Raw genomic sequence first — 24,435 nt, 5'->3', positions numbered from 1 at the left:
TATTTTTTATACTTTATACTTTATACTATATATATATACATACACGCTTTATAACATGGGTATTTTTTTTAATATACTCGTGTTCCCATTTTAAAAAACCATTATAAAATTTTTTATCATTTCACATATTCAATTATCTTTTGTATATTATACATATATTTTCGTGTTTTACCGATACATGCATACTTATATTTTCTGCAAACATATCCACATGCATGTTTTTATACCTTTATTTTATTTTCAATACATGCATTTTTATTTTGTTTTTTTATATATCCCATTTCTGCTTTTATATGTATACTTGTATATGTGAGCCAAATAAATGCATGCACATATTTGCAAATTGTACTTGTATATATATTTTTGTAAATGCTTATTCATGTATTTTTTAAATTAAAGTTTTGTTTCTTATTATACATTAACTTTTGACATACCTTTTGGGAAATATATTTTGGGTTTTATCGAAGCATTAAAATCATCATATTTTTACAAATTTCCAAAATATTTGGCATTCATGATTCTCGGGAAAGATTGTGTCCTAACTTACTGGATTGCGATTATTTTTCGATGAATTTAGAAAGCCAAGTATTTGTTTTGCAATAAATTCGCAAATTTTAAATAAAAGCTTATTCTCGGGAATTCAAAATGTTGGGTCCTAACTTACTGGTCATGACATTTTCTTCTCGAAATAAGAATTTTCAAAAACAAAAGACAATATTCGAGTATTTTGAAGATTTAAAAACATTGTGCCCTAACTCACTGGGTGTGGTGTTTTATTTCTTTGAAATAAGAATGTCTTATTATTTTGATTCATTCATGAAATAAAAAGTTTCCTTTTAAAATCTTTTCAAATTTTCGACACCAAGACATTAAAAAAAATCAATTTGGTACCAATTTTGGGCGTTACGAGGGGCTAATCCTTCCTCGTGCGTAACTGACTCCCGAACCTATTTTCTCAAATTTCGCAGACCAAAATTATTTTTAAGGTGGGCCGATCACACCTTAATAAAGGATCGGTGGCGACTCCAATTTTCGTTTTTAAAGTCGACAACCAAAATTTTGTTTTCAAAAAACGGTTTCGACATTGATATTGTGAGACATTATAAAGGAAGAAAAAAAATAAAGAGAAAAATCATGCAAAAGAAAATAATAATAAAAAATCATCTTTTAAAAGGTTATATGACATAACAATCTATTATTCAATGAAAACTTTTTTAATGGATATAACAATTTGGTGTAAAATAAGTGATGGAAGAATAATTTAGGTACCACTTATGGCAAAAAAAAATGTAGGTATCAATTTGAGAAAAAAAAAGTATAATTTAGATACTAATTTATGAGTTAAGCTTTTTTTAAATAGATTTAAAGTTTGACTATGTATGAGTACCAACTTGAAAAAAAAACAATTTAAGTATCAAAATAGAAAAAAATGGCATATTGTGTGGTTATATCAAAATAAAATTGACAAATTAATCTAAGGTTATCCGAGAAATGGGCATGGAAGGTGTGGTTAACCATGATGAGACGCAAGCTCACTGACCCATGATCAACCCATTTGAAACTTGGCCCATTGCCATTTACCTTCTCTGTTTTCCCGCCAATATAATAAAACCCTGCTGTGCTGTGCTTGTCCAGCCCAGGGTCAACTTTATTATTACTATGTTTTACGAATGAATTGTCCGAATTATCAGACTCAAATTACAAAACGCCCCTCCCTTTTATCCTCCTCCCTTTTTTGGCCCTCAAAGCCATTAACAAGGAATTAAAAGCATGTTTTCGGTCAAAAAAAAAAAAGGAATTAAAAGCATGTTGCTATAACGAAGGGGAAGTTCAAGTAATGTAAAATTTGGGAACAATTTTTTTTAATTCTTAGATATTTCTAAATTCAAGGGCAATTGAGAAAAAGAAAACCCTGATTTTGAATTTGATAGTGAATCGAAGGTAGGACAAATCCGTCAAGATAAAAAAATTTGGAGGATAAAACTGTCAAATAAGAAAGATCCCAACAACATTTTGCTCGATAAAATCTGTTTCTAAGTTGTCACTTCATTTTTCACGTAACAAAGACTCTTTGCCGTTAAGTCTGGTACTCGAGGGGACCGTCATCACTCTCACCACTAAATGGAAACAGAAGTGGAAGCCGTTGATAACGGCAACGGCACCACTGTTGCTGAAATCAACGTCCCATCACCACCACCCCTAGATGGCGGCGAAGGGGGCGATTGTGGAAGCCGCGACGATTCGGCGGCGGGAGGGCGAGCGCGTAAACAGCGAGTGAAGGGGCCCTGGTCCCCTGAGGAAGATGCGATTCTGAGCGAACTTGTGAGCAAGTTTGGGGCGAGGAATTGGAGCTTGATTGCGCGTGGAATCGCCGGTCGTTCTGGGAAGTCGTGTCGGCTTCGTTGGTGTAATCAGCTTGACCCGGCCGTTAAGCGCAAGCCATTTACTGGTACCAAGTCTACACCTTTGTTTTGTTTTTTTCGATCTGTCGATCTGGTTATCTATTTTTCTTAAATTTTAGTACCTGCTCGGATGTTTTTGCATGTTAGATTTGTGTAACAGTTTCAAGTTTAGACTTTAGACTACTTTGCTTTTGGATGTTCAAGTTATGCCATCTAATGATTAGCAAAATTTAGTGTCTTTTTTCTTAAAATGTGTTTAGAACCCACAATCTCCTAAGAACTATGCTTTAAGTAACCAATCATGTCAATTCCCAAAATTTCTCAATGCTGTACTTTTGGGAGATTTTAGGGAAATGTTTGAGAGAAACAAAGATGTTTTTTTTTTCTTTTACTAAGGGTTGGACTTTAGGGCTGGTGTCAATTGAAGACCTAAACACAAGTCCTTTGCCACTCTACCTTTGGTTCAATCGAGAAACAGAGATGATAATGTTCAAATTGAAACAAAGTAGTTAGCCTTTTAATGTCAAATCTTGAATCACATGTGTCTTGTTGAAATTGGGCAGGAGTCTAGTTGTTCGGAAATGGCAGTAATTTTGGTGAGCATTAGAGAAACTGCTTGTAACTTGGGGAAGTGTCATTACATATAAGAAAGTGTCAATGAACATTCTACTCATACTCACATGGCAGCAGTCAGTATTAGTTTGCAACTTTCACTTTATAAGTTTTTTTTTACCTTTAAACATAACTTTGCATTTCTTTAGTTAGTTTGTGCATTTCGGTTTATAAACATTTCACTTTAACAAGAGTGTGTGTACTTCTTTCTGATAAATGGAACTGATCATCATGTCTGTGGCAGATGAGGAGGATCGGATGATTATTTCAGCACATGCAGTACATGGGAACAAATGGGCCGTGATTGCAAGGCTTCTACCTGGAAGAACAGATAATGCTATAAAAAATCATTGGAATTCCACATTGCGGCGCCGGTACATGGATCTTGGTAGAATAAACACGGAATCTGCAAATATGATGGAAGATGCTGGCTGCTTGGACAAAACCAAGGCATCATCTGAAGAAACTCTGTCTTGTGCGGAGGACAGTTCTTTCAGATCCCTGGAATGGAAAGACGCAAGCTCCTCGGAAAAGTTAGATAATCAATCAAAGGGCAAAGCACTAACAGGGACTCAATCTAACCATGAATTAATTGAACTACCAACTCTTTTCCGTCCTGTGGCCCGTATCAGTGCTTTTAATGTTTATAATAACATGGATGCACCTGAATTTGTTTCACCATGTTCAAGGCCAGTTCCGGTGCTAGGCCCTTCCATTCAAACATCAAAGCCAGATGTTGGAACATGCAAATTGCTTGAAGGAGTTTACACTGATCGTTTAGTACCTCTGCATTGTGGTCATGGCTGTTGTGGAACTCAAAATGGTCAAAAGTCTTTGCTGGGGCCAGAATTTGTGGAATTTTCAGAACCTCCATCTTTTCCAAATTACGAGTTGGCTGCAATAGCCACTGATATAAGCAACCTTGCATGGCTGAAAAGTGGATTGGAAAATAACAGCGTCAGGGCAATGGATGATGCAACTGCTGGTACATCTCATAGATCTCAAGTGCACATGGGACATTTTGAGGAGAGCCAAATGAGCGATCGTTTACGTATTGAAGAGAGAAACAGCAAGTTTATGGGCACTATGACCAACCTGCTGTCAACATAGAATATGAGGCAACTCTACTTCTAAGTCGAGAGAAGGTGGTCAAAAAAATTATGAAAGATGGTAGTCTTGGCCTTCAAATTAGCTTGAGAGTGATGCTGGAATGGGATCCTGATTTCTTGTGTTCAAGGTAATCGCCATATGGTACTGAATTATAAGAAGGGCTCAATTGTTTCATGTTCATTGCTATGCTTGACCTAGATGCTTAAATGGACATAGTGGCTGATAAGTTTGATGCAGGGGAGCTTGTTTACGTATTCGTTTTACAAACAATGCCTATTAACATCCTTGTACCAGCATGAATTGATGATAAAGCTTGGAAAATATTGATTTACAATCTAATTACTACTAGTCATCGTTTTTGCTCCGTATGTAGTTGTTTTCTGTTGACATTTCCCTTAACTTTCTTAGCATCTTAAATATCTTTCCAAGTATCCATGTTGGCCTTATAATCCTGTTCTACCATTCTCTTCTTGAAAAACTAATGCCTCGTTTATCAGTCTTTGTTGGGCCTGCTTTTAGATCTAGTATAGTTTGTTTTGAGAGCCTCAAAACAATCTTAATATGTATATATCTTTCACCCATCTCATTTTCTAATCTTGTTAGAACAATAAATGGTGACATCTCTGCCTACTAATGAGGACTATTTTTGATACTTAAGCCTGCCCAAATAAATAACTCATTGGCTGATTAGTATGTGGCAGAGGCATGGCTTATCCTAGAATAAGTCATAGTGGGAAAAGCCTCTAATTGTGATTCATATTGAACTAGGACTCTATGGCATTTAGGTTGCAGAAAGTTGATGAGAACATGGGACATGACAAGTAGTCACCAAGGTGAATTGATGGTATTTAGTGCTTGAATGACCTTCGGTGCCAAAGTTTAACACGGGGTGTAGGACAAAGCTTCTTTGATGTTTTAGTCATGTTAGATTGAAACAGGTAATTAGGGCCAGTTATGTTTATTATCTTTGGTAGCAAATGAGATTGAATGGCTTTTAAAGGTGGTGATGGGAGCTGATATAGAAGTGGAAGACATCTGGTTCACTAATAACGAGTGTCCATCGCTAGTGAAAGAAACATGTTGATGTACCCTTTCAGGTTTCAGTGATTCAGACTTAAACTAGAAAAAATAAGGGCAAAAAAGGGAATGCCCTTTTAATCTTTCCAGGATTCAAACCCTGAAAAATACGCATGCTAGGGGGCTGCTTGAAAGAGATAAACATGTGGTATTGCATTTGCAGAGCTGCTTTCTGATTGAAACCAAATGTGAATTATCAGAATGTGGTGCCTAACTCTGAATACCTATCAAGTCCGTTTTAGTGCTTATTCTGATGGTTTTTGAATAGAAAGATTCAACTTTATGCACTTAAGGGATCCTTTTTCTTTATTTGGTGTTTGTTTAACCAAAATGAATTGAATATTTGCCTGTTTTTATAATTGACCCCGTCAAACTTGATGGATTATGCCTACTCTGCTGTGTTTCAACAAAACCACCAAGGAATACCTTTAAGGAAATAATAGATTAACAATGATTCATCATCAAACCAAAACCAATACATATGTTCATACATAAGCTCTAAAATATTTCAAGATGATTGAGGTACAACTTTGAGTTATTATAATATATTATTGATTTTAAAGACCAAAAAATAAAAGGGAGAGAATTCTTGGTCAATTTGTTAGATGCTTGTCTTCTACTTTAACAGCTCAAAAAGAAACTATTCCCTGGACAAAAAGAAGCAAATATAAAAAAGAAAACATAAGGAAAAACAAAGATGGCAGATTGAACAACAACATGGTTAGCAGCCCCCACCACCTCCCCACCCTGTTTTTTCACTTGCTCCACTTTGGTTTCTATGTGGAGATTGCAGAACTGGGACGGCAGATTCAACTTTTGACACTTGAAAGCGATCCAAAACGGTTTTTACTTGACTCTTGTTACTTTTGGGGTGTTGTTGAGTGCAAATAATTTTCAGTGTCAGCACAAATACATTGAAAAATGAGAAAAAAAAAAAGTCCTTTCAACCTCTACTTAGATTGCAATATTTGTACTGACCCATTTTGCCTTTATTTGCAAATAAACATGTGCCTTTGGATCCAAAGTAGGCACTACCCAAATTTTCAACAATGGAATCCAACATCGAATAGACTTTTTATATTTTATCAATTCAATCCATTCATCCTATTAATTTAATCTAATTCTGACAATATCCCCAAATCTCAATTCCAGATTTCCCACAATTACATTAGCAATTGGTAGATAAATGAGGCATTATTCTCATTCAAATACAAAGTAATGATATATATTTTTATATTGAAATACAGGTTAAATTAATAAAATGATACTTATTCTTGATTTATATTTAAAAATATAAAAATAGGCTGTCGTTTTCTTAATACGGCGTCGGCCACTCTCTACTCCTATCTTTATCATATTCTTATTGTCATTACATTCCCAAGTTGGCTTTATTGCAAAACTCTTCCATTTGGATTTTTTTTCTCTAATTTTTGTGGTTTTCTTTTTCTTTTTCTTTATTCCTCATTTCCTTTTGCGTATATATATACTTGCCTACATCCTAAATTCCATACACTAGCTTTTGTGTTATTCACGCAAACGCAGATCATACTATAAATATAAATGAGTAAAATTTAATCCTGGTCCCTTTATTATGTTAAACTTTAAAATTTAATCTTTATACTTTAATTTGATGCAATTAATTATTCCAAAGTATTAACGTTTTAAACTTCCTACAACTTAAATTTTCTCCTATTCAAAATTTAGGGAACATTTAATAAACTAAAATTTTGAGTGTTGAAAAATTAGGTTCTAAATTTTTAATACTAAATTTTATAAGTGCTAAATTTATCTTAAAAAACTGTTTAGTAAATTAGTAAATATAATATATAAGTACAAAATATAATTTTATTGTTTGATAAAAATAAATACTTATTTTAAAAATATTATTTATTTTAAATTTTTATCTTATTAATCTATTTTTTTTATTTTGGATAGTTTTGGATAAAAGATAAATATGATAAATTGAAATATTTCAATATTTAAAAAAAAGTTAATGCGTTTCAATTTTTTAATAAAATAAAATCAATTTAATATTTTCTACATAAGTAACAACCTACCTATTTATCTTATTCAACACTTTTTTGTCTAAAATTTTATGTTAAGTAAAAAATTATAATGATTATCAAACATATGTAAAATATTAAATGTTGAAAATTTTTATTTTCAATGATTTATCGAACATACTGTTAATTTGAAAATATTTAATTTAGAATATTATGTATTATAAATATTACAAATAATACATAAATTTATTCTAGTTCAATAAAAAATGATATTTAAATATTATTATTAATGTTGCATATGTAAAATTTTAATAATTTACTTTAATGTATCATTTTATATCAACATCAAACTTCATAGTTTGAATTTTGATTCCTTGAAATTTAAATATAAATATAAAATTAATTTAAAGTATAAATATATTAAAATTGCCTCAGCATCAATTGAACTAACCTTTCACCCCTATCCTATTTCCATTTCAACATGACTCAGTATTTTGTACTTTAATATTTTATTCTTTTTGAGATACTAAATTTTGTTTTTCTAAGTGCTGCTTGAAAGTAATGCATCTATTTACAGTGTTAATTTTCATTTTAATTGATATATAATAATATGATAATGATAATTTATCACTAAATTACTAATTCTTATTTGTTTAATTGTAATTTTCTTGGATCTAATGGGTTATGATGTGCGTTACTACTGTTCAATACTCTGGCTTTGTCCAATACTCCAATTATTCCTTATCGGGGTCTCCATTAAGTTGATTCGCTTTCTCTCTCTTTGTTCATTTTATGCGTGGAAGGGTTTAGTTTCTTGTTTAGGCAAGCGGCATGTAACACCCCTATACCCTGTCCAATCATACGGACTCAGTATAAGATTATTACATTTAGTGCCAAAACGGTTTTGGTTAAATATTGTTTAATTTAAACATTTATACATAGTATTTTAACTTACCAAACCACATTTGCAAACATACTTATAGTTTCACTAATTCATTTCATATAGACCAAAATACTTCAAGCAACCCAAAATAAATAGAATTTCAAGAGTTTGCATTTGGGTCCCTAACACATGGAAACACATTTGGTCTACATGTCATTTTAATTCAAAATATGGTACCTACTCTTGAAGCTCTTGAGGATGTGATGAGATGAGAGATCTCCTAACCCGATTCTACCTCTTCGAGTCTAACTGTACCTACGCATAAAAAATAAACGCGTTAAGCCGGTGAAGACTTAGTAAGCACTATAGGAATAAATAAGTAAATGAATCATAACAAAATATTTTAAACTTATTCAATTAATACATATTTACACACATATAAGTTTCTTCAGCTATGCGTTGCTTTAATAAAAATTTAACTTACCTTTTTGTAAGTTATCAAACTTACCTTAACACATTGGTGATTCACTTTTTGTTCACAACTCATATTCTTAGCCCAAAGTAGAACTCATATTCTTAGCCCAAAGTAGACTTTATAGAATATATTGGATATACGAAACAAATATTGAGGTGCATTATTATGCACTATTGAACAGAGAGCACTAAAGTGCTATACAGAGAGCACGAATGTGCTAAATGGAGAGCACTAATGTGCTAATAATCAGAGAGCACGCTAAGGTCCCTTAATGGCATGTCACTAATATCTTAGTAGTTCTAAATTCCGTCTACTTAGGCATTAAAGCTGAATTTCATATATTTAAATACTTTACATAAATATTTCGAAAAAAATTCTCATTTCTCCATCATCTACAATTTAGTCCCCATTTCACAAATCACAAATATCACACCTTTTTCACACATATACTTTTACCACCACATCATTACTTAGTGTTCAAACAATATACCATTTCATATTCTCCACCTATAATTTTCTTTACAAATTTTATAATTTTATAATTTCATAATCTAATCTATTTTTTTTTACAAATTTAAACATATATTTTACATTTCTATTCTAAGTAATTTCATACTACAATATAAGTATTTAAATAAAAATAATTTAAAAATCTTGTTGTACTTACAACAAAAAGGTTGAGATGATGTATTTTCTTCTTCCTTCACTCATTAGCCTTCTCTTTCCCTTTTCTTTAATTAGGTCCTCTCCTTTCTTTTCTTTCTCTTCAATTTCATATAAAACATATAACATTTATATGTTAAAAAAAATAATCAAGTGACTTTCCTATACTATTTAATAAAAATAAACACGTATGGTATGATAATTTCATCATTTCTTACATTAGCCCTTTAATTTTTACTATGGAAATTTTAAAGAAAAATGAAAGTTTGAAGCTTGGATGGTTCAACTATGATGGTAGGACATGTAGGGAATTAAAAGAAAAGTTGGATGGAAGTTGGGGGGGGGAGATGACTAAGGCCCTGTTCTCCTATGCTTAAGTGATGGGCTTTTATATGAAAAAACACTTTTCCATCAAAAGCAATAAAGAACCCATTTCATTTGGAACTAAAATTTTAACTTATTGCAAGTGCTTTTTCAGCAGATGAAAAGCAGAAAAATTTAGCTTTTCCAGCTAAAAAGAACTTTTGGGTTGTTCTTTTACATTTTTAGCCATACCACACATTTGTTCTTCTCTGCTGGTTCTTCTCTGCTAGTGCTGGTGTTCCCGACGGCTACCCTTTTTCCTCCAAATTTTGTTCTCTACTGGTGCTGGTGTTCCTCTGCTTGCTGGTTCTTTGTTCCTCTGCTGGTGCTTGTTCTTTGTTCCTCTTTTCCACTTCTCAAAAGCCTCTGGTTCTTTGTTCCTCTTCTCCCCACCGCCGGTGAGTTTATCTTTTTTTTCGTCTGGGTAACTCCATTTTTTTTCACATTTCTTTTACTGTTGGTGATGTCTTGGGAAATTCTGAATATTTTTTATTTTTTCTTATTTATGAGGTTATTGAGAAAAATATAGACATTGAAGGAATAAAAGAGAAAAACCAATTGATTTTTATATTATTCTAAATTGATTTATTAATAATTTGATTCGGTTTGAGTACTCTTTGGTTCTAAACTACTGAATTTCTGCTTTCATTGACGTGATTGTTGCTCCTCAACTCTGTTCCACCATTGAATTACAGCTTCAAAAATATAACCTTTCTAGGTTCAACCGTAGGTTTTCACTTAAAATAAACTTCTACCATGACTTCCAATCCTAATATTCTTCAACGTGTACCTTCCAATGAAAATTATCCACTTTTGATCTTTACTCATCGACCACTCAATTCTAGGGTTCTTCCAATTCATCTCTTGCAAAATCTATGAAGACAAGGGTTATAAGTGGAACCTCCATTCGTGCCCATTTGAATATGCACGTCATTTTGTTGTCACAAAGCTTGTATTATCTACAACAATTCTTCAGTCTGCACCTCATCTTGAACACTGGGCATCCAATCATAGCTTTAAAAACAATTTCTAACATAAGCTTTGATGCCTATTTGATGGAAATTAAGAAAATATGATGAATCGACAAGGATTATATATTATATTTATTAAAACTCTATTAATGATAATAAATCTATTATGAAAAATTATATTAATCCTCTAGTAAAATATTTATACGAAAAAACTCCATTTACTATGCAATGGACAGTTTTTCCATGTTTTTGAGCAAGAAGTTTTACCCAAAATATTTATACGAAAAACTCCATTTACTTGAGCAAAAGTTGCTTCTTTTATCTTTCTCTTTCTTTGTTGAGTAGCATTGTCAGTTCTGTTGGTTATTTTAATATTATACCTATATATAACACTAATGTGTATATTCTGCTATTATTATTAATTAATGGTGGGAGAGTGTATCAAAATAGAGTCACCCATAATATTTTTTAAATAGTTAATTGATACAAAAAATAGACGTTTCCCTTAGAATAAGGACATACATATCTTTTACTGTTATTTGTTCATGCGTATAGTTAAAATTTTGATACATATGTAAACAAATATACTTATGTGACATTTGATTTTCTTAATTGCTTTACTGGCTGAAACGAATCTGTTCGTATACACAATAGATGAGTACTTCGGCAGTTGAAGTTAGTGATGAAAAAGTGAAAGCAATGTGGGATAAGAGATTGACTGAAATATTTTGTGATATTTGTATTAAAAAGATATTGAAAGGCAATAGGCCTGGTACTCATTTCAAAAAAGATGGATGGTTAAAAATAATGACCACCTTTGAGAAAGAAACGGGCAAGGGTTTTTCACAAAGACAACTTAAAAATAGGTGGGATGCCCTAAAAAAAGAATGGAAAGCTTGGAAGAAACTTAAAGGCGAAGATACTAGTCTAGGGTGGAATCCTATAAAAAGAACTGTTGATGCATCGGATGATTGGTGGGAGAGTAGGCTCCAGGTACATTAATAATTCTGAATATTTTTTATTTTTTCCTTATTTATGAGGTTATTGATAATTACTGTTATTAAACTATCATTTTATATGTAGGTTGTGCATGAAGCTAAAAAATTTAGAACATCGGGCATTGATCCTGAATTCGAAGCGAAGTTGGACCAAATGTTCATGGGGATAGTTGCAACAGGTGATAAAGCATAGGCACCTTCTTCTGGTACACTCCGTAGTGATTTTTTTGAGGATGTTAACAACGAAATACCTAAAGAGAATGAAGAAGAAAATATGAGAAATGATGTTCACATTTTAAATGATGTTCACATCTCAAATGATGTTCAAATTGATGGAAATGGTCAAAAAAGAAAAAACCCTGAGATATCAAGTTCACGTTTTAAAACTAAAAGAAAGAAATCCTCAAAGCAAATTGGAGGGGCTGCAAGATTATCTAGTCAAATAGAAAAATTATGCAGTGCAGCTGACAATATGAGTCAAGCCACATCTAGTTTGACTCCTGTTATGGATCCATATGGTATTCCACAAGCAGTCAAAATGCTTGACAGCATGTCGGAAGAAGTTCTAGAAGCTAGTCCGCTATACTTTTTTGCACTTAAATTACTGCTCAATAAGGACAAGCTAATTATGTTTTTATCAATTAATCCCGAGATTAGAGCTTTGTGTCTTAAGACGAAAATGGATGATAGTTGAAAATTTTCTGATCTTCTAGGGTGCAAAGATATCTATTATGTGACTAGCTGACAGTGCTAAACTAGTTTTATCAATAGTTATTTATGTTTGGTTTTTGGATATTGAATTTATGTTCTACTTATTTATCTGTAATCTAGTTTTATTAATAGTTGTTTATGTTTGGTCTTTAGATAATGAATTTATGTTCTACTTATTTTTATTAAATTAGTGTTATCAATTGTTATTTATATATGATTTTACAACGTAAATTTATTCATAGGTGATGAGTGTAGTTGACGATTACAGCGGTGATGAAAGTGATGAAGAAAGAGAAAAGAAAGAGATTTTACAACGCATAGAATGTTTTAACCGATTATTTGTTATTGCATCTTCTTCTGTGCAATTATATTACGAGAAGTATATATTGAGGCAACCATGCATGGATTCAAAACAGTCAGGTGAGACATGAATCCGAGAGATCCTTGATGGTCACGAATCACGTTGTATGATTAATTTTAGGATGTCAAAAACGATATTCACAAGTTTGTTTTGAGAGTTTTGGAGAAAAGATACAACTTGCAAACTTCAAGAAACATATCTTTTAGTGAAATGTTGAGAATTTTTTTATACATCTTGGGCACCGGAGCAAAAGTTTCCCAATGTCGAGAAAGATTTCAAAGGTTTGGATCAACAATAAGTCGACACTTTGCAAATGTGCTTGAGAAAGTTTCAAGGATGGCCACTGATCTAATTGCACCTGAAGATCCTTTTTTTAGCTCAATACGCGAACAAATACGTAAAGATTCTAGATATATGCCGCATTTTTAAGGTTAAAATTTAATTTTATATTATTATAGTTTGATATATTTGGCCAGCTAAAAATATGCACGAGAGTAATATGATTATTTGTTCAGGATTGCATAAGTGCAATTGATGGTACTCACATTGCGGCTATTCTTCCACCAAATGAACAAATTCCCTATATTGGAAGAAAATGTATCCCGACTCAAAATGTTATGGCAGTATGTGATTTTAATATGTGTTTCACATTTGTCATGGCTAGATGGGAAGGATTGGCACATGACACTAGAATATTTCTTGATGTTATTCGAGATCCAAAATACAAATTTTCGCACCCACCAAATGGTTAGGTATTTTATTTATATGTGATTTTTTAAATAATAAAGTATAAGTTCTTTAATTGATAATTTTTATAAAAAAAATTCTTGAATTAATTGTTTGTTATATTATGACTTGTAGGAAAATATTATCTTGTTGATTCTGGATATCCTCAAATGAAAGGTTATCTTGGATCATATAGAGGTCAGCGATATCATTTACCTGACTTTCGTAGAGGTAGACCGATATCTGGTAAAGAAGAGATATTCAATCATTCACATTCATCATTACGTAGTGTGATTAAACGAACTTTTGGTGTTTTGAAAAAAAATGGGCCATTTTAAGAGATATGCCAAGTTATAGTTTTGAAAAGCAAACGATGATCGTTGTTACTACAATGACGATACACAATTTTATCCGAAAACATGTCGGTCGAAATGATGCAGATTTTATGGAATATGAAGATATTAACTGGGCATATGAGAATAATATTGATTCAGAAAATGCGCATGGTCGAGAAAGTGATGATGACGACGACGACGACGATGATAGTGATGATGACGGTGAATCAAACAATTTTACTGGTTTTAAAATGGAACTAACAAGAGATGCTATAGCTTCTAGTTTAATGAATTCACTTAAAATTGTAAATGCTATTGTAAAATTTTTAGTATTTATATCTTATATATAAATATTATCCCCTTTTTAAAACTTCAATCCAAATATATGTAATATTTTAATTTGTTATGTTTATATTTTCTATGTTATGTTAATATCTAATATGAGTTATATATTCAAATACATTTTAAAATAAAGTAATACAAATGTGTTAAAAGCATTAATTAAAAATAAAAAATATTTTTTATAATAATACAATTGTGTCAATATCTAATTACAAATATTTAATTATTATATTTAAATATTTAAATATAGTTTATATATTCTAATTAAATTTAATAAATAATTAATACTAATTACTTAGAAATATTTAAAATTAATATTATATATTAAAATATTAACAATAAGTTATAATAAATTATTTTTTATATTTTTGCTAAAATATCATAATATTAACTAATTTGAACATTATTTAAATACATATTTGTTACTTTATAATATCATGTCTAAAATGGACATTTTATTCTTTAAAAGTACTTTTTGACAGCAATATCAAACACTCAAAATTTTCAAAAGTACTTCTCAAAAGCACTTTTCCACAGCACTTTTTAAAAGCAATGAAGAACTGGCCCTAAGTAGTGACGGTTTATGTTGAGAAAAGATGATATATTTTCATCACTTCTCCACTTCTCTACACCATTCCACTAAAATATCTCACATTTTTAATTAAAATGGTCAAATTGCTACTAAGTCCTTAAGCCATCCATCTTTTTATTTTTACCCATCATCATTACACTTAATAAATATCCACTTGGCTAATTATCACTTTGTCCTTTCTCATTTTTCATGTTTCCTAGTATGACTCATACAACACTTTGGTTAAATTTCTTTTTAATCCTTCATTCCTTTCCTTTACTATTATATGTCTCTTAACTTAATATTTTTCCTGCTTTGGCCGCAACAATTTCTTTTTTCTTTCAACTAAATCAATGTATCTATTTTAAAATTTCCTATCTAAAGAGTATTTTTTATTTTTTATTGGATATATATACTTCCTAATTTAATACTCAAAATTCCTATTTATTATATTTCAAAAAATATTTATACTAATTCTTGACTTGATCCATCACTATACCTAACCCTGAGTTAAAACGTGGATGTTACACGGAACTTCACGGGGAGCTGCATGGTGTTTCGGTTTATTGTAGTAGCCTAGTTGTTTCCCATCTCCTATTATAGTTCCTTACTTTTTCGGGCCGAGGAGTTGGAAATTCGTGTTGTGAAGCGTTTGCAAGTCTTTGACCACATCTTGACGTGCGTACACCAAGGTAAGGAGAATCGACACAAATATAATCAGAAATATAGTAATTATGAGTGTGATAGGTCAGTTGTAATATTTTTGTGTTACAACAGAACATTAAGTATTTCTGGGATTGAACCCAAGAGAGTTTTAGTGAAAATGTGATTAACAATAAAAATGCATGCAAACAAGAAGTCCAGCTAGCTACTCATTAAATATTATACGACAAATCATTATCAATGATTAACTATGCTATCTAATACCTAAAATAATTAAATTGCAAAATAATCAAAAGTGTACAAAAAAATAATTCAAAGAGCTAAAGTGACCGGTTGACTTCCATGTTGCTAATTAATTCTTGGATTAGGAATCTAAAAGGTTTGAACTCTTAATTGGTTCATTTTTACCTTTCGGTTACCATTTTATCTAATTAAATGATTTAGTCTGATTTATCTCTTAATCTCACTAAACTAAAACGGGACGATCAAATTGGTTCCCAATAGGTTCTCCTCTCAGTTTTACCTATTTAATTGTTCACCTAAAAGCATCAATTCTAGGTTTTAAAGTTTATTCAATTTAGTCTAGTTTTTATGAATTAGTCCCTCACCCAAAAACTAATCATGCAACATTTCCATCAACCAACAACATGAAGTTTGGCTACTATCCATCATCAACATAACAACATCAGTCAAATACATGCTCAAATGATTCACGAAAGTAGTATAAAAAACAATGTTAGAGAAATCTTAAATCTTAGTGACTCTTGATGAGTTCTTTGGAGAATATGACAACAGTAATAATGAAGAATAAAACACATCTAAAGCAAATATTTTTACACTTTTTAAGGTTAACAAAGTTGAAATATATTAAAGGGTTCAAAGAGAAATCAAAATACAAAGTAGAGTTTGTGTATTTAAGTGCAAAGAAAAGAAAAACTACAGTAAAAACGGAGAAAACTACCAACTACAAGCACTAAGCTTAAAAAAGTAAAGAACTAAAACCTAAAAATGATGAAGATAATAACTACTTAGCTAAAAAGATGATAAAGATGAAGGTTCATCTTTTAAGGTTGACAACCAAAAGTATCTTTTGTACAACAGAAATTTCAACCTTAAAATTTACAAAATTACCTTTGGAGTGTATGGGTTGACTTGGATTTGTGTTGGATATAAAACTACCTCTGTAATATTTTTCAGCCCATCAAGCAACGATGACACGACACCCATAACAGTGGCACGCTCTTGGCTCTAGGGGTTCTTGATGTCGCAACATGGACTAGTTGATGTTACGACATCTTTATCAGTGGCTATGACTTCTTCACTTTAACAAATAGCAGTGGTATCGCGATCTTGGAAGCGTGGTGTCGCGACTATGGGTTTAATGTCGCAACACCCTCGACAGTTTGCTCCAAGTTGATTTCTTGTTGAAGTCTTACACCCTTGAGGTAATGGAGGCTCAGTGTTGTGACATCCTAGCATCAGTGTTGCGACACCTATAACAACTCGTTTTCAGTGAAATCGGAACAGTGGTTTCGGGACAGCAAATTCGAGTCCGGAAGAAAATTTATTTTAATATTATTGCATGGTCTGCATTATGATAGGAATGTAGTATGAAAATTTTGTTAAGAAAATTTTACCGATTACATGTTTAATTAGATGGAAAGGACCAAATTGCATAAAATGCAAAAGTTGAGTTCTAGTAGCTATAAGTATCAAATAACTATGGAATTCAAAATTTGAGGTCCTTATATGACAAATAGAACATTAAGAAGAGTTAGTAGATAAGTATGATTAGTCATCAATGGAAAATTTGATAAAGAAAATGACTAAATTGGAAAGTAGAAATAGTAAAATATGATAAATGATTAAATAACAAAATATCATCTTTTTCATAATATTTCCCAAATAAAAATACATGAAAATACTAGTTTGAAGCTTGAAGAATATAAAAGCTTATATTGCTCAATTAGGTGAGTATTCAAGTCCCGTTTTTAATGATTTTTATGTTTCCGAGATCGTAAAAGCTTAATTTAGCTATCTCGGGGATTAATTTGTAAAGTTATCAAAGTACTAGGGTTTTTCCATGGATGAGTATGCATTAATTATGAAGTTTTATGGTAGAAAATGAAAGGTTGTTGATAGATAAACAACTTTTGTAAAGGGAATTTTGATGAAATTGTGATTTAGGGACTAAATTATAAATATGTAAAATTCATGGAAAAATTCTAAATTTTATGAAATACATAGGCTGATAATGTTACATGTAAAAATCGGATAGGCTTGAAATAAGGATTAAATTGCATGAATTTCATTTTTCGATCCTAGGGATGAAATCGTAATTAAATAAAAGTATAGGGGCAAAATGGTAATTTTGCCTTAGATGTGAATTGAATTGAATTGAATATGAATTGTATTAAATTGATTTAAATTTACTTGTATAAATCTGGATAGACAAAATACGGAATTAGATCGAGGAAAAGAAAAAGTGTCGGAATAATAGACAACAAATCAATGTACAATTGTCGAGGTAAGTTCGTGTAACTAAATTATGTATATTTGTATGTTTGAATTTAATGTTGTATATGTAAATTATATAAATGTCATATATATATGAAATTGATCACATATCCGATAATGCCCAATAAATAATAAATTCCCGTTTGGATTAATGAGATTCGATGAATACAGGGTTCCCGAATTGGTTGTGGTCCTGCATATGTTGCAGACACACCATAACAAGAAAGAGCGTCCTGTTATTAGCTTTCATGAGCTTCCCGTTAATGGTTCTTGTGAGCTTTCCGTTAATAACTCTTCGGAGCATCCCGATCAGTTGTGATTTTGCATGTGTTGTGGACACACCGCAGCTATTATAAGCGTCCAGATATATGGCTCTTCGGAGCTTCCCAATTAAAGGCTCTTTAATGAGCTTCCCGATTAATTGGCTCTCCAGAGCTTCTCGATATTGGCTCGCTTGAACCTTCCCGATATTGGCTCGTATGAGCTTTTCGCTAATGGCTCTCTGGAGCTTCCCGTTACATGGCTCACATGAGTTTCCCGTTTATGTTCTCGTATGAGCATTCCCGAAAATGAATTAACGGAATACAAAATTTGTACACCTAGTGTGTACTACTCGTATATCCATCGATATTTTAAATGATTCAACGGGCAAAGTTCTGATATGGAATAATATGAATCTGAGATGAATTGTTACGAGTATATATTTGAAATATAAGGATATTATTTGTACAAGTTTCATGAATACTTGATGTGAAAAGTATAAGTATAAGTATAAGTATAAGGAAATTGATTATTGATTATTGTTGAGCTCATATATGTGAATTACATGACTAACATGCTTGATGAGGATATGTGTTTAGGCAATTGGCCAAATTGGTTTGAACATGTTTAGTTAGATTACCTTAAATGTGAATTAAATGGTAAGTTAATTCGTGTTATACGAACTTACTAAGCATTAAATGCTTACTGTAAAACCCCTATCCCATATCCGTTGTCAGATTAGCGTTACGAGGCGTTACCGGACAAAAAAAAATTTTGAACAATCACTTACTAAAATTCATGTATAAAATTTTATCAACTTCTTTATCAAAATTCTCAAGCTCAAATAACATCTCACCAATCATTCAGAAATGTCAAGTCATTACATATATATATCACATATCCAATTAAATAAATCATGAATCATTCACGAACCAAGTAGCCATAATTCACTCAATCACATAAACCAAATTCGCATTACAAACCATGCTCTGAAACTCAACCAAGTCATTACCATTTACTTATTCAAATATTCGTACCAACTAATATATATCCATATCCTGTTTCTTATGCTTCATAAATTCAATGTTCAAAGCATATGTCGACCTATTCATGGTATTCAAATACCTAAAATATAATCAAATATATTTTATTCCATATAACAATCACATATTTCATCTCATTCTTTTGTATACATCTAATTCAATGGCTAATTATTAAATGTATCATTTCATAAACCTAAGTGCGTTAGCAAATCAAGTCAAACCAATCCATATTATATGACCTATTAATTATCCAAATATAGGTCATTATCAAATATCACCAGCTGATCAAATATAGTTTTAATACATTATAATTTCATGCGCAATATGCTACAGTGACAATAGCTATTCCTAAACCCAGTTGCCGAATCAAGTATACCAAATTTATAAGCTTTACACATTTGTATATTATACCAATTCGACCATTTCCCACGACTTAATTTCCATTAACAAAATAGATAATAACTAGCATTATCATATTACCAAAATATATCTCTTTTCACATTACAAAATTATGCGCATATTACATATCAATTTGAACCATTTTCGAACACTAATAAATAGACATATCATGCCTAGTTCGCATTCTAAAGTCATGTCTAGACATCACCCTTTTCAACCATCCAATGAGTCATTTAAAAACCGAACCTAAATGACCAACCATTCAAGCATAAAACATGTGCATACTTTGCCATCACCAGCCGTACCTAAACAGCCAATATATAAGCCATAGATTATACCAAACTTAGTTTATAGAAACTCATGCATTTTAGCAAAACACAACCATCAACTAACTCATTATTCAAACCGAATCATATAACCAAATACCACACATATATACACCATGAAACATACTTCCATAATAATCTTGAGATATGACCGAATACACACAAGCATTAACATCATGATAAAGCCATTTTCACATGTCTATATATATACACAAATTCCAAAACCAGTATATCAAAACTAGCCTATACATGCCACATAACCAAAACTCAAAGCATTTATTTACCGAAGCGAAAACTGGATAGTATGATGTGGTCTCCTATGACTTCCAATTTGAGCAAGTCTCCAAAACTCTGTAAACATAGAAAAATACACAAAGTAAGCTTTGAAAGCTTAGTAAGACATAAGTGTAACACCCCAAACCCGGTCTAAACGTTATGAACGAATCTGGCGATGTCACATTGTAACAACCCTTACCCGTATTCGACGCCGGAATAGGGTATGAGGCATTACTAGAAGACATACATTTGCATACGTATTAAACCGAGTTACAAAATTTCATCTGAATTAAAACTTTTAAATTATTAACGTGCTTTTATAATTCTTTACAACATATCCTCGAAATATTATATTCATAACCAATAGGGCCTACGAGACCCGATATTTACTCATGTAATTCAAAGCTTCATTTCCATTTCATTCAATTCACAATTTCTCATGTTCACAATTCAAATCAATTTCTCAATCCAATATATATATTTCAATCATCTAAGAATATAATTCAAGTTACACGAACTTACCATGCTAAATTGCAGAAATACCAAAATTCAGGGACATTTTGGTAATTTTCCATTTTCCTCGAATTTCCACCCAATCTTGATATAAATTAATATTTCATTCAATTTATTAATTTAAATAATAAAACAATTCATTTCATGCAATTTGGTCACTTTTTGACATTTTTACCAATTTACCCTTAAAATAATACTTTTATTCAATTTAGTCCTCGAACCTAAAACATGCAAATTGGTTATTTTTAATGAGAACTCATGCTAGTTGAATAATCATTTATTTTCCTCCTCCTCCTCTCCATTTCACATCCTTAATGTATAATATGCTTATATGTAACATTATATATAATTCCACCATTTATTTATATATTAATGCAAAGCTGTCCACTTGAGTCATAGTCACTAAATTATTTATATCTTGAGCTACGAAACTCCAAAATAAGATCTGCTAAATTCCTATGAAACTAGACTCACATATCTTCTTACCATAAGATTTTCAAAATTTTTGGTTTATCCAATAAGTACAGTTTATTCTTTAAAGTTTCCCCTATTTCACTATTTGACAGTTCCGACCCCTCTTCACTAAAAATTAATTATCTCTTTGTACAGAATTTGGATGATGTTTCTATTTGTTTCTATTGAAAATAGACTCATTCTGAATTTTAAACATATAAATTTAAGCCTCTATTTATTTTTATTCAATTTTTTTATGATTTTCCAAAGTCAGAACAGGGGAACCCGAATTCATTCTGACATTGTCTCACAAAATTTATTATATCTCATGATTTCCAATTCTATTACTTACACCGTTTCTTCTATGAGATACTAGACTTAATAAGATTTAATTTAATATTTTTTTCATCCTCTAATTCGATTTCCACACTTTATGGTGATTTTTCAAATTTAACCTACTGCTGCTATCCAAAACTGTTTTAGTGCAACATGTTGATTACTAAATTTATAACTCCCTTATTCCCTTTCTCTATAATATTTCCCATCATTTTCACTTATTTCCCTTCACTAATGTATCAAGAACATAAGACTTTATTTAAGAAAACTCTACTATAACATCATTTACATGCTTTTTCAACAATAAAAAACTTAAAAATATATTGAAATCTTGATGTTCTTACCTTGTGCTATTGATTTCAAACTTTAACTTGATTTTATCTCTCCTCCAGCTTCTATTTCTTGAATCTAACTTGACATTCTAGCTCCCCATTGTCTCCTTATTATTTTTCTCTCTTGGAAGCTATGGAAATTCTTTTGATTTCTAGGTGAAAATAGTGAATTTTTGGTGAAAGGACCAAATTATAAAGAAAGCAAAATTTTCTTTCTTCTCTTCTCTTCTAACGTTGGTTGCATGGAAAGATGATGATTTTTCATCATCTTTCCTCCCTTTTATATTAATCATTTAATAATAAAATAATACTAAAAATCTTAATAAAATATTAATTAAATAATATTTATCTAATTAATTAATTAAAAATATCACAAACATCATCATTACCTTCTAAAATTCTCTCTCTATTTGACCATTTTGCCCTTAATAAATTTTTTAAATTCCATCATTGAGTCATCACTTAATTTGATAAAATTGCAATTTAGTCCCTCAAAATTCTTCACCTTTTCAATTTGGTCCTAATTCATCCATTTTCCTTAGTTTCTAGATTATTCTAACCTAAAATATTTACACTATTAGTCCTTTAAATTTTTTGTATTTACACTTTAACCCCTCAAATTTTGAGTATTTACTCTTGGGCAACAAAACTTTTCTCACTTTTACAATTTAATCCTTTCTTGAATTAATATGTCAGAATATACTTCTCAATGTTGACATAACTCAATATTACCCTTTTTATCACTTTATTTCCTTATTTTACTATATCAAGTATATTATCTTACTTTCTTACTGTAGTAATTTTCGGGGCATTACAATAAGCAAATAATTCATCACAGTAACATATATAATTCAATTCGTGTAACAGCCCAATTTTGACCCTAATCAGACAGAGTGATTTCGGGACCACAAATTTGAGTCAAAAAAATATTTTAATATTATTTAGAGAGTTTATTATGTATGAATTTGATTGTGTGAAATTTCCATGTTTAAATTTTATCGTTTGAATGACTGATTAAAGAAAATGACTTAATCGTGTAAAATTAACAATTTAAGGGTCAATCTTAAAAGCACCTAATTGTTGTTGTCTTTTGAAAATGGGGGATTTAAATGAAAATTGGGCCATTTAGATGATAGTGGGTGGCAATGGTCAACATTGCCCTTGTATTATATGTTTTATAATTAAATTAAATAAGGTTAAAATAGTAAACCAAAAATATATATTTTATTATATGTTAAATAAAACAAAAAGAAAATAAATTCATCATCATCTTCCTATTGTCGAATTTGAAACAAGAAAAAAATAAAAAAAATAAAACCTAGCTAGGTTCGGCCATTAATGAGCTCAAATTAAGATCAAGAATCGAAGAAATCAGAGTTGGATCGGGGAAAAAATAAAGTTGTCAATTAATCGTCTGGTTTCGACTTTTCAACGTACGAGGTAAGTCTATTAGCAATTTGAGGTTATTAAATCAATATATATGCATGTATATCTATTGTATTTTGATGAGCTGAAATTGAAAGTATATGGATTGAATTTGGTTTAAGTATGAATGATATGTATATATATATGTATCATGTTCGAAAATATATTTATGTATAAATACTTGTTTTTAATCAAAGGTTTTTATATATATAATATATATGTATACATAAAGTCCGAATATATATATAAGCATATATATGTATAAACCCTTGGACTTGGTTAAAGGTATGAATGTGTATATATATGTACACGTGAGTTGTAATATATATGTATACTCATGAATAAGTCTTGAATATATTTAAAGGTATGAATCTTATGTATGTATATGTAATTTCGAATATGTGTGTATATACATGTACAAATTTTTGTATTGAATTAAAGGTATGAAATTGTTAGCTTAGATTATCTATAAGGTATTAGAATGTATGATATATATTTTCTTTGAATTGATTTTTTCAATGTTATGAAATATATATAAATTTAAGTGATTCGATTAGTAAATGTATATTACTTAAGGTATGATATAAGTTAAATGATAAGATTTTAATAGTAGAATTTAATTTATTAAGTTATATGTATATATATATGTGAGTGTACGAATGTATAATTAAATTATTTAGCTGAATTTAGTATTTGATCTTTATATATCTATGTGGTTTAAAAATATAGTTTATAAATTATTCAGCTAAATTTTTATGTATGGACAGTATATACAAATATAGTTCGAACATGAGTAACAACTTCTGTGAATTGAGATTTTCAGGCTCAGTGCCTATCAGGTTTATTGTTAGTGAAATTATTCAAACTATATGTCTGGCAGGCTTAATGCCGGTGATACATTTCGGACAATAAGTCTAGCAGGCTAAAAGCCGGTGTACCGAATCAGGTTTTAAAACCTAGCAGGCTAAGTGCCGGTGAATCTGTTTAAATTATGTGAGAATATGCAATTGATATATCTATGATTTTGATTATATGGAATTGATGAATACATAAACGTTCGATCTATTTTTCAGTTACATGTGTTTGATGAGTATACAAATGTTCAGTCATATGATTTTGGTTATATTAAATTGATGAGCATATATATATTCGGTCTAAGCAATTATTAAATATATATATGTGCATTCGGTATATGCATATATTAAATATATATGCAATAGGTATATGCATTTGCTAAGCAATTGATAAATATATATTCGGCAAATGCACTCAATAAGTATATATATAC

The 24,435-nt window shown here is 30.7% G+C and overlaps 2 protein-coding genes across 2 annotated transcripts; both read left to right on the top strand.

The window, feature by feature from the left end:
- Positions 1–1,832: 1,832 nt before the first annotated feature.
- Positions 1,833–4,488, top strand: LOC107890991 (transcription factor MYB1). The gene is made up of 2 exons (XM_016815605.2): positions 1,833–2,449; positions 3,259–4,488. Exons 1-2 carry the CDS (start codon positions 2,122–2,124, stop codon positions 4,122–4,124), a joined length of 1,194 nt encoding a protein of 397 aa, XP_016671094.1. The 5' UTR covers positions 1,833–2,121; the 3' UTR covers positions 4,125–4,488.
- A 5,074-nt stretch (positions 4,489–9,562) lies between these two features.
- LOC121220949 (L10-interacting MYB domain-containing protein-like) lies at positions 9,563–13,268 on the top strand. The gene is made up of 4 exons (XM_041100993.1): positions 9,563–9,986; positions 11,214–11,552; positions 11,643–11,736; positions 12,511–13,268. Exons 2-4 carry the CDS (start codon positions 11,214–11,216, stop codon positions 12,525–12,527), a joined length of 450 nt encoding a protein of 149 aa, XP_040956927.1. The 5' UTR covers positions 9,563–9,986; the 3' UTR covers positions 12,528–13,268.
- Positions 13,269–24,435: the final 11,167 nt, after the last annotated feature.

This window comes from Gossypium hirsutum, chromosome D09, assembly GCF_007990345.1.
Source record: "Gossypium hirsutum isolate 1008001.06 chromosome D09, Gossypium_hirsutum_v2.1, whole genome shotgun sequence".
Classification (NCBI taxonomy): Eukaryota; Viridiplantae; Streptophyta; class Magnoliopsida; order Malvales; family Malvaceae; genus Gossypium; species Gossypium hirsutum.
Note: the sequence above shows the minus strand (reverse complement) of the source record. Positions and strands in the feature narration are given on the sequence as shown.

Bases quoted from the DNA above. Each gene is read 5' to 3' on its own strand.
- LOC121220949 (XM_041100993.1), top strand. From the start codon at position 11,214: ATGAGTACTTCGGCAGTTGAAGTTAGTGATGAAAAAGTGAAAGCAATG. The intron at 11,553-11,642 runs GTACATTAATAA...TTTTATATGTAG, and splicing joins GGTGGGAGAGTAGGCTCCAG to GTTGTGCATGAAGCTAAAAA.
- LOC107890991 (XM_016815605.2), top strand. From the start codon at position 2,122: ATGGAAACAGAAGTGGAAGCCGTTGATAACGGCAACGGCACCACTGTT. The intron at 2,450-3,258 runs GTACCAAGTCTA...TGTCTGTGGCAG, and splicing joins TAAGCGCAAGCCATTTACTG to ATGAGGAGGATCGGATGATT.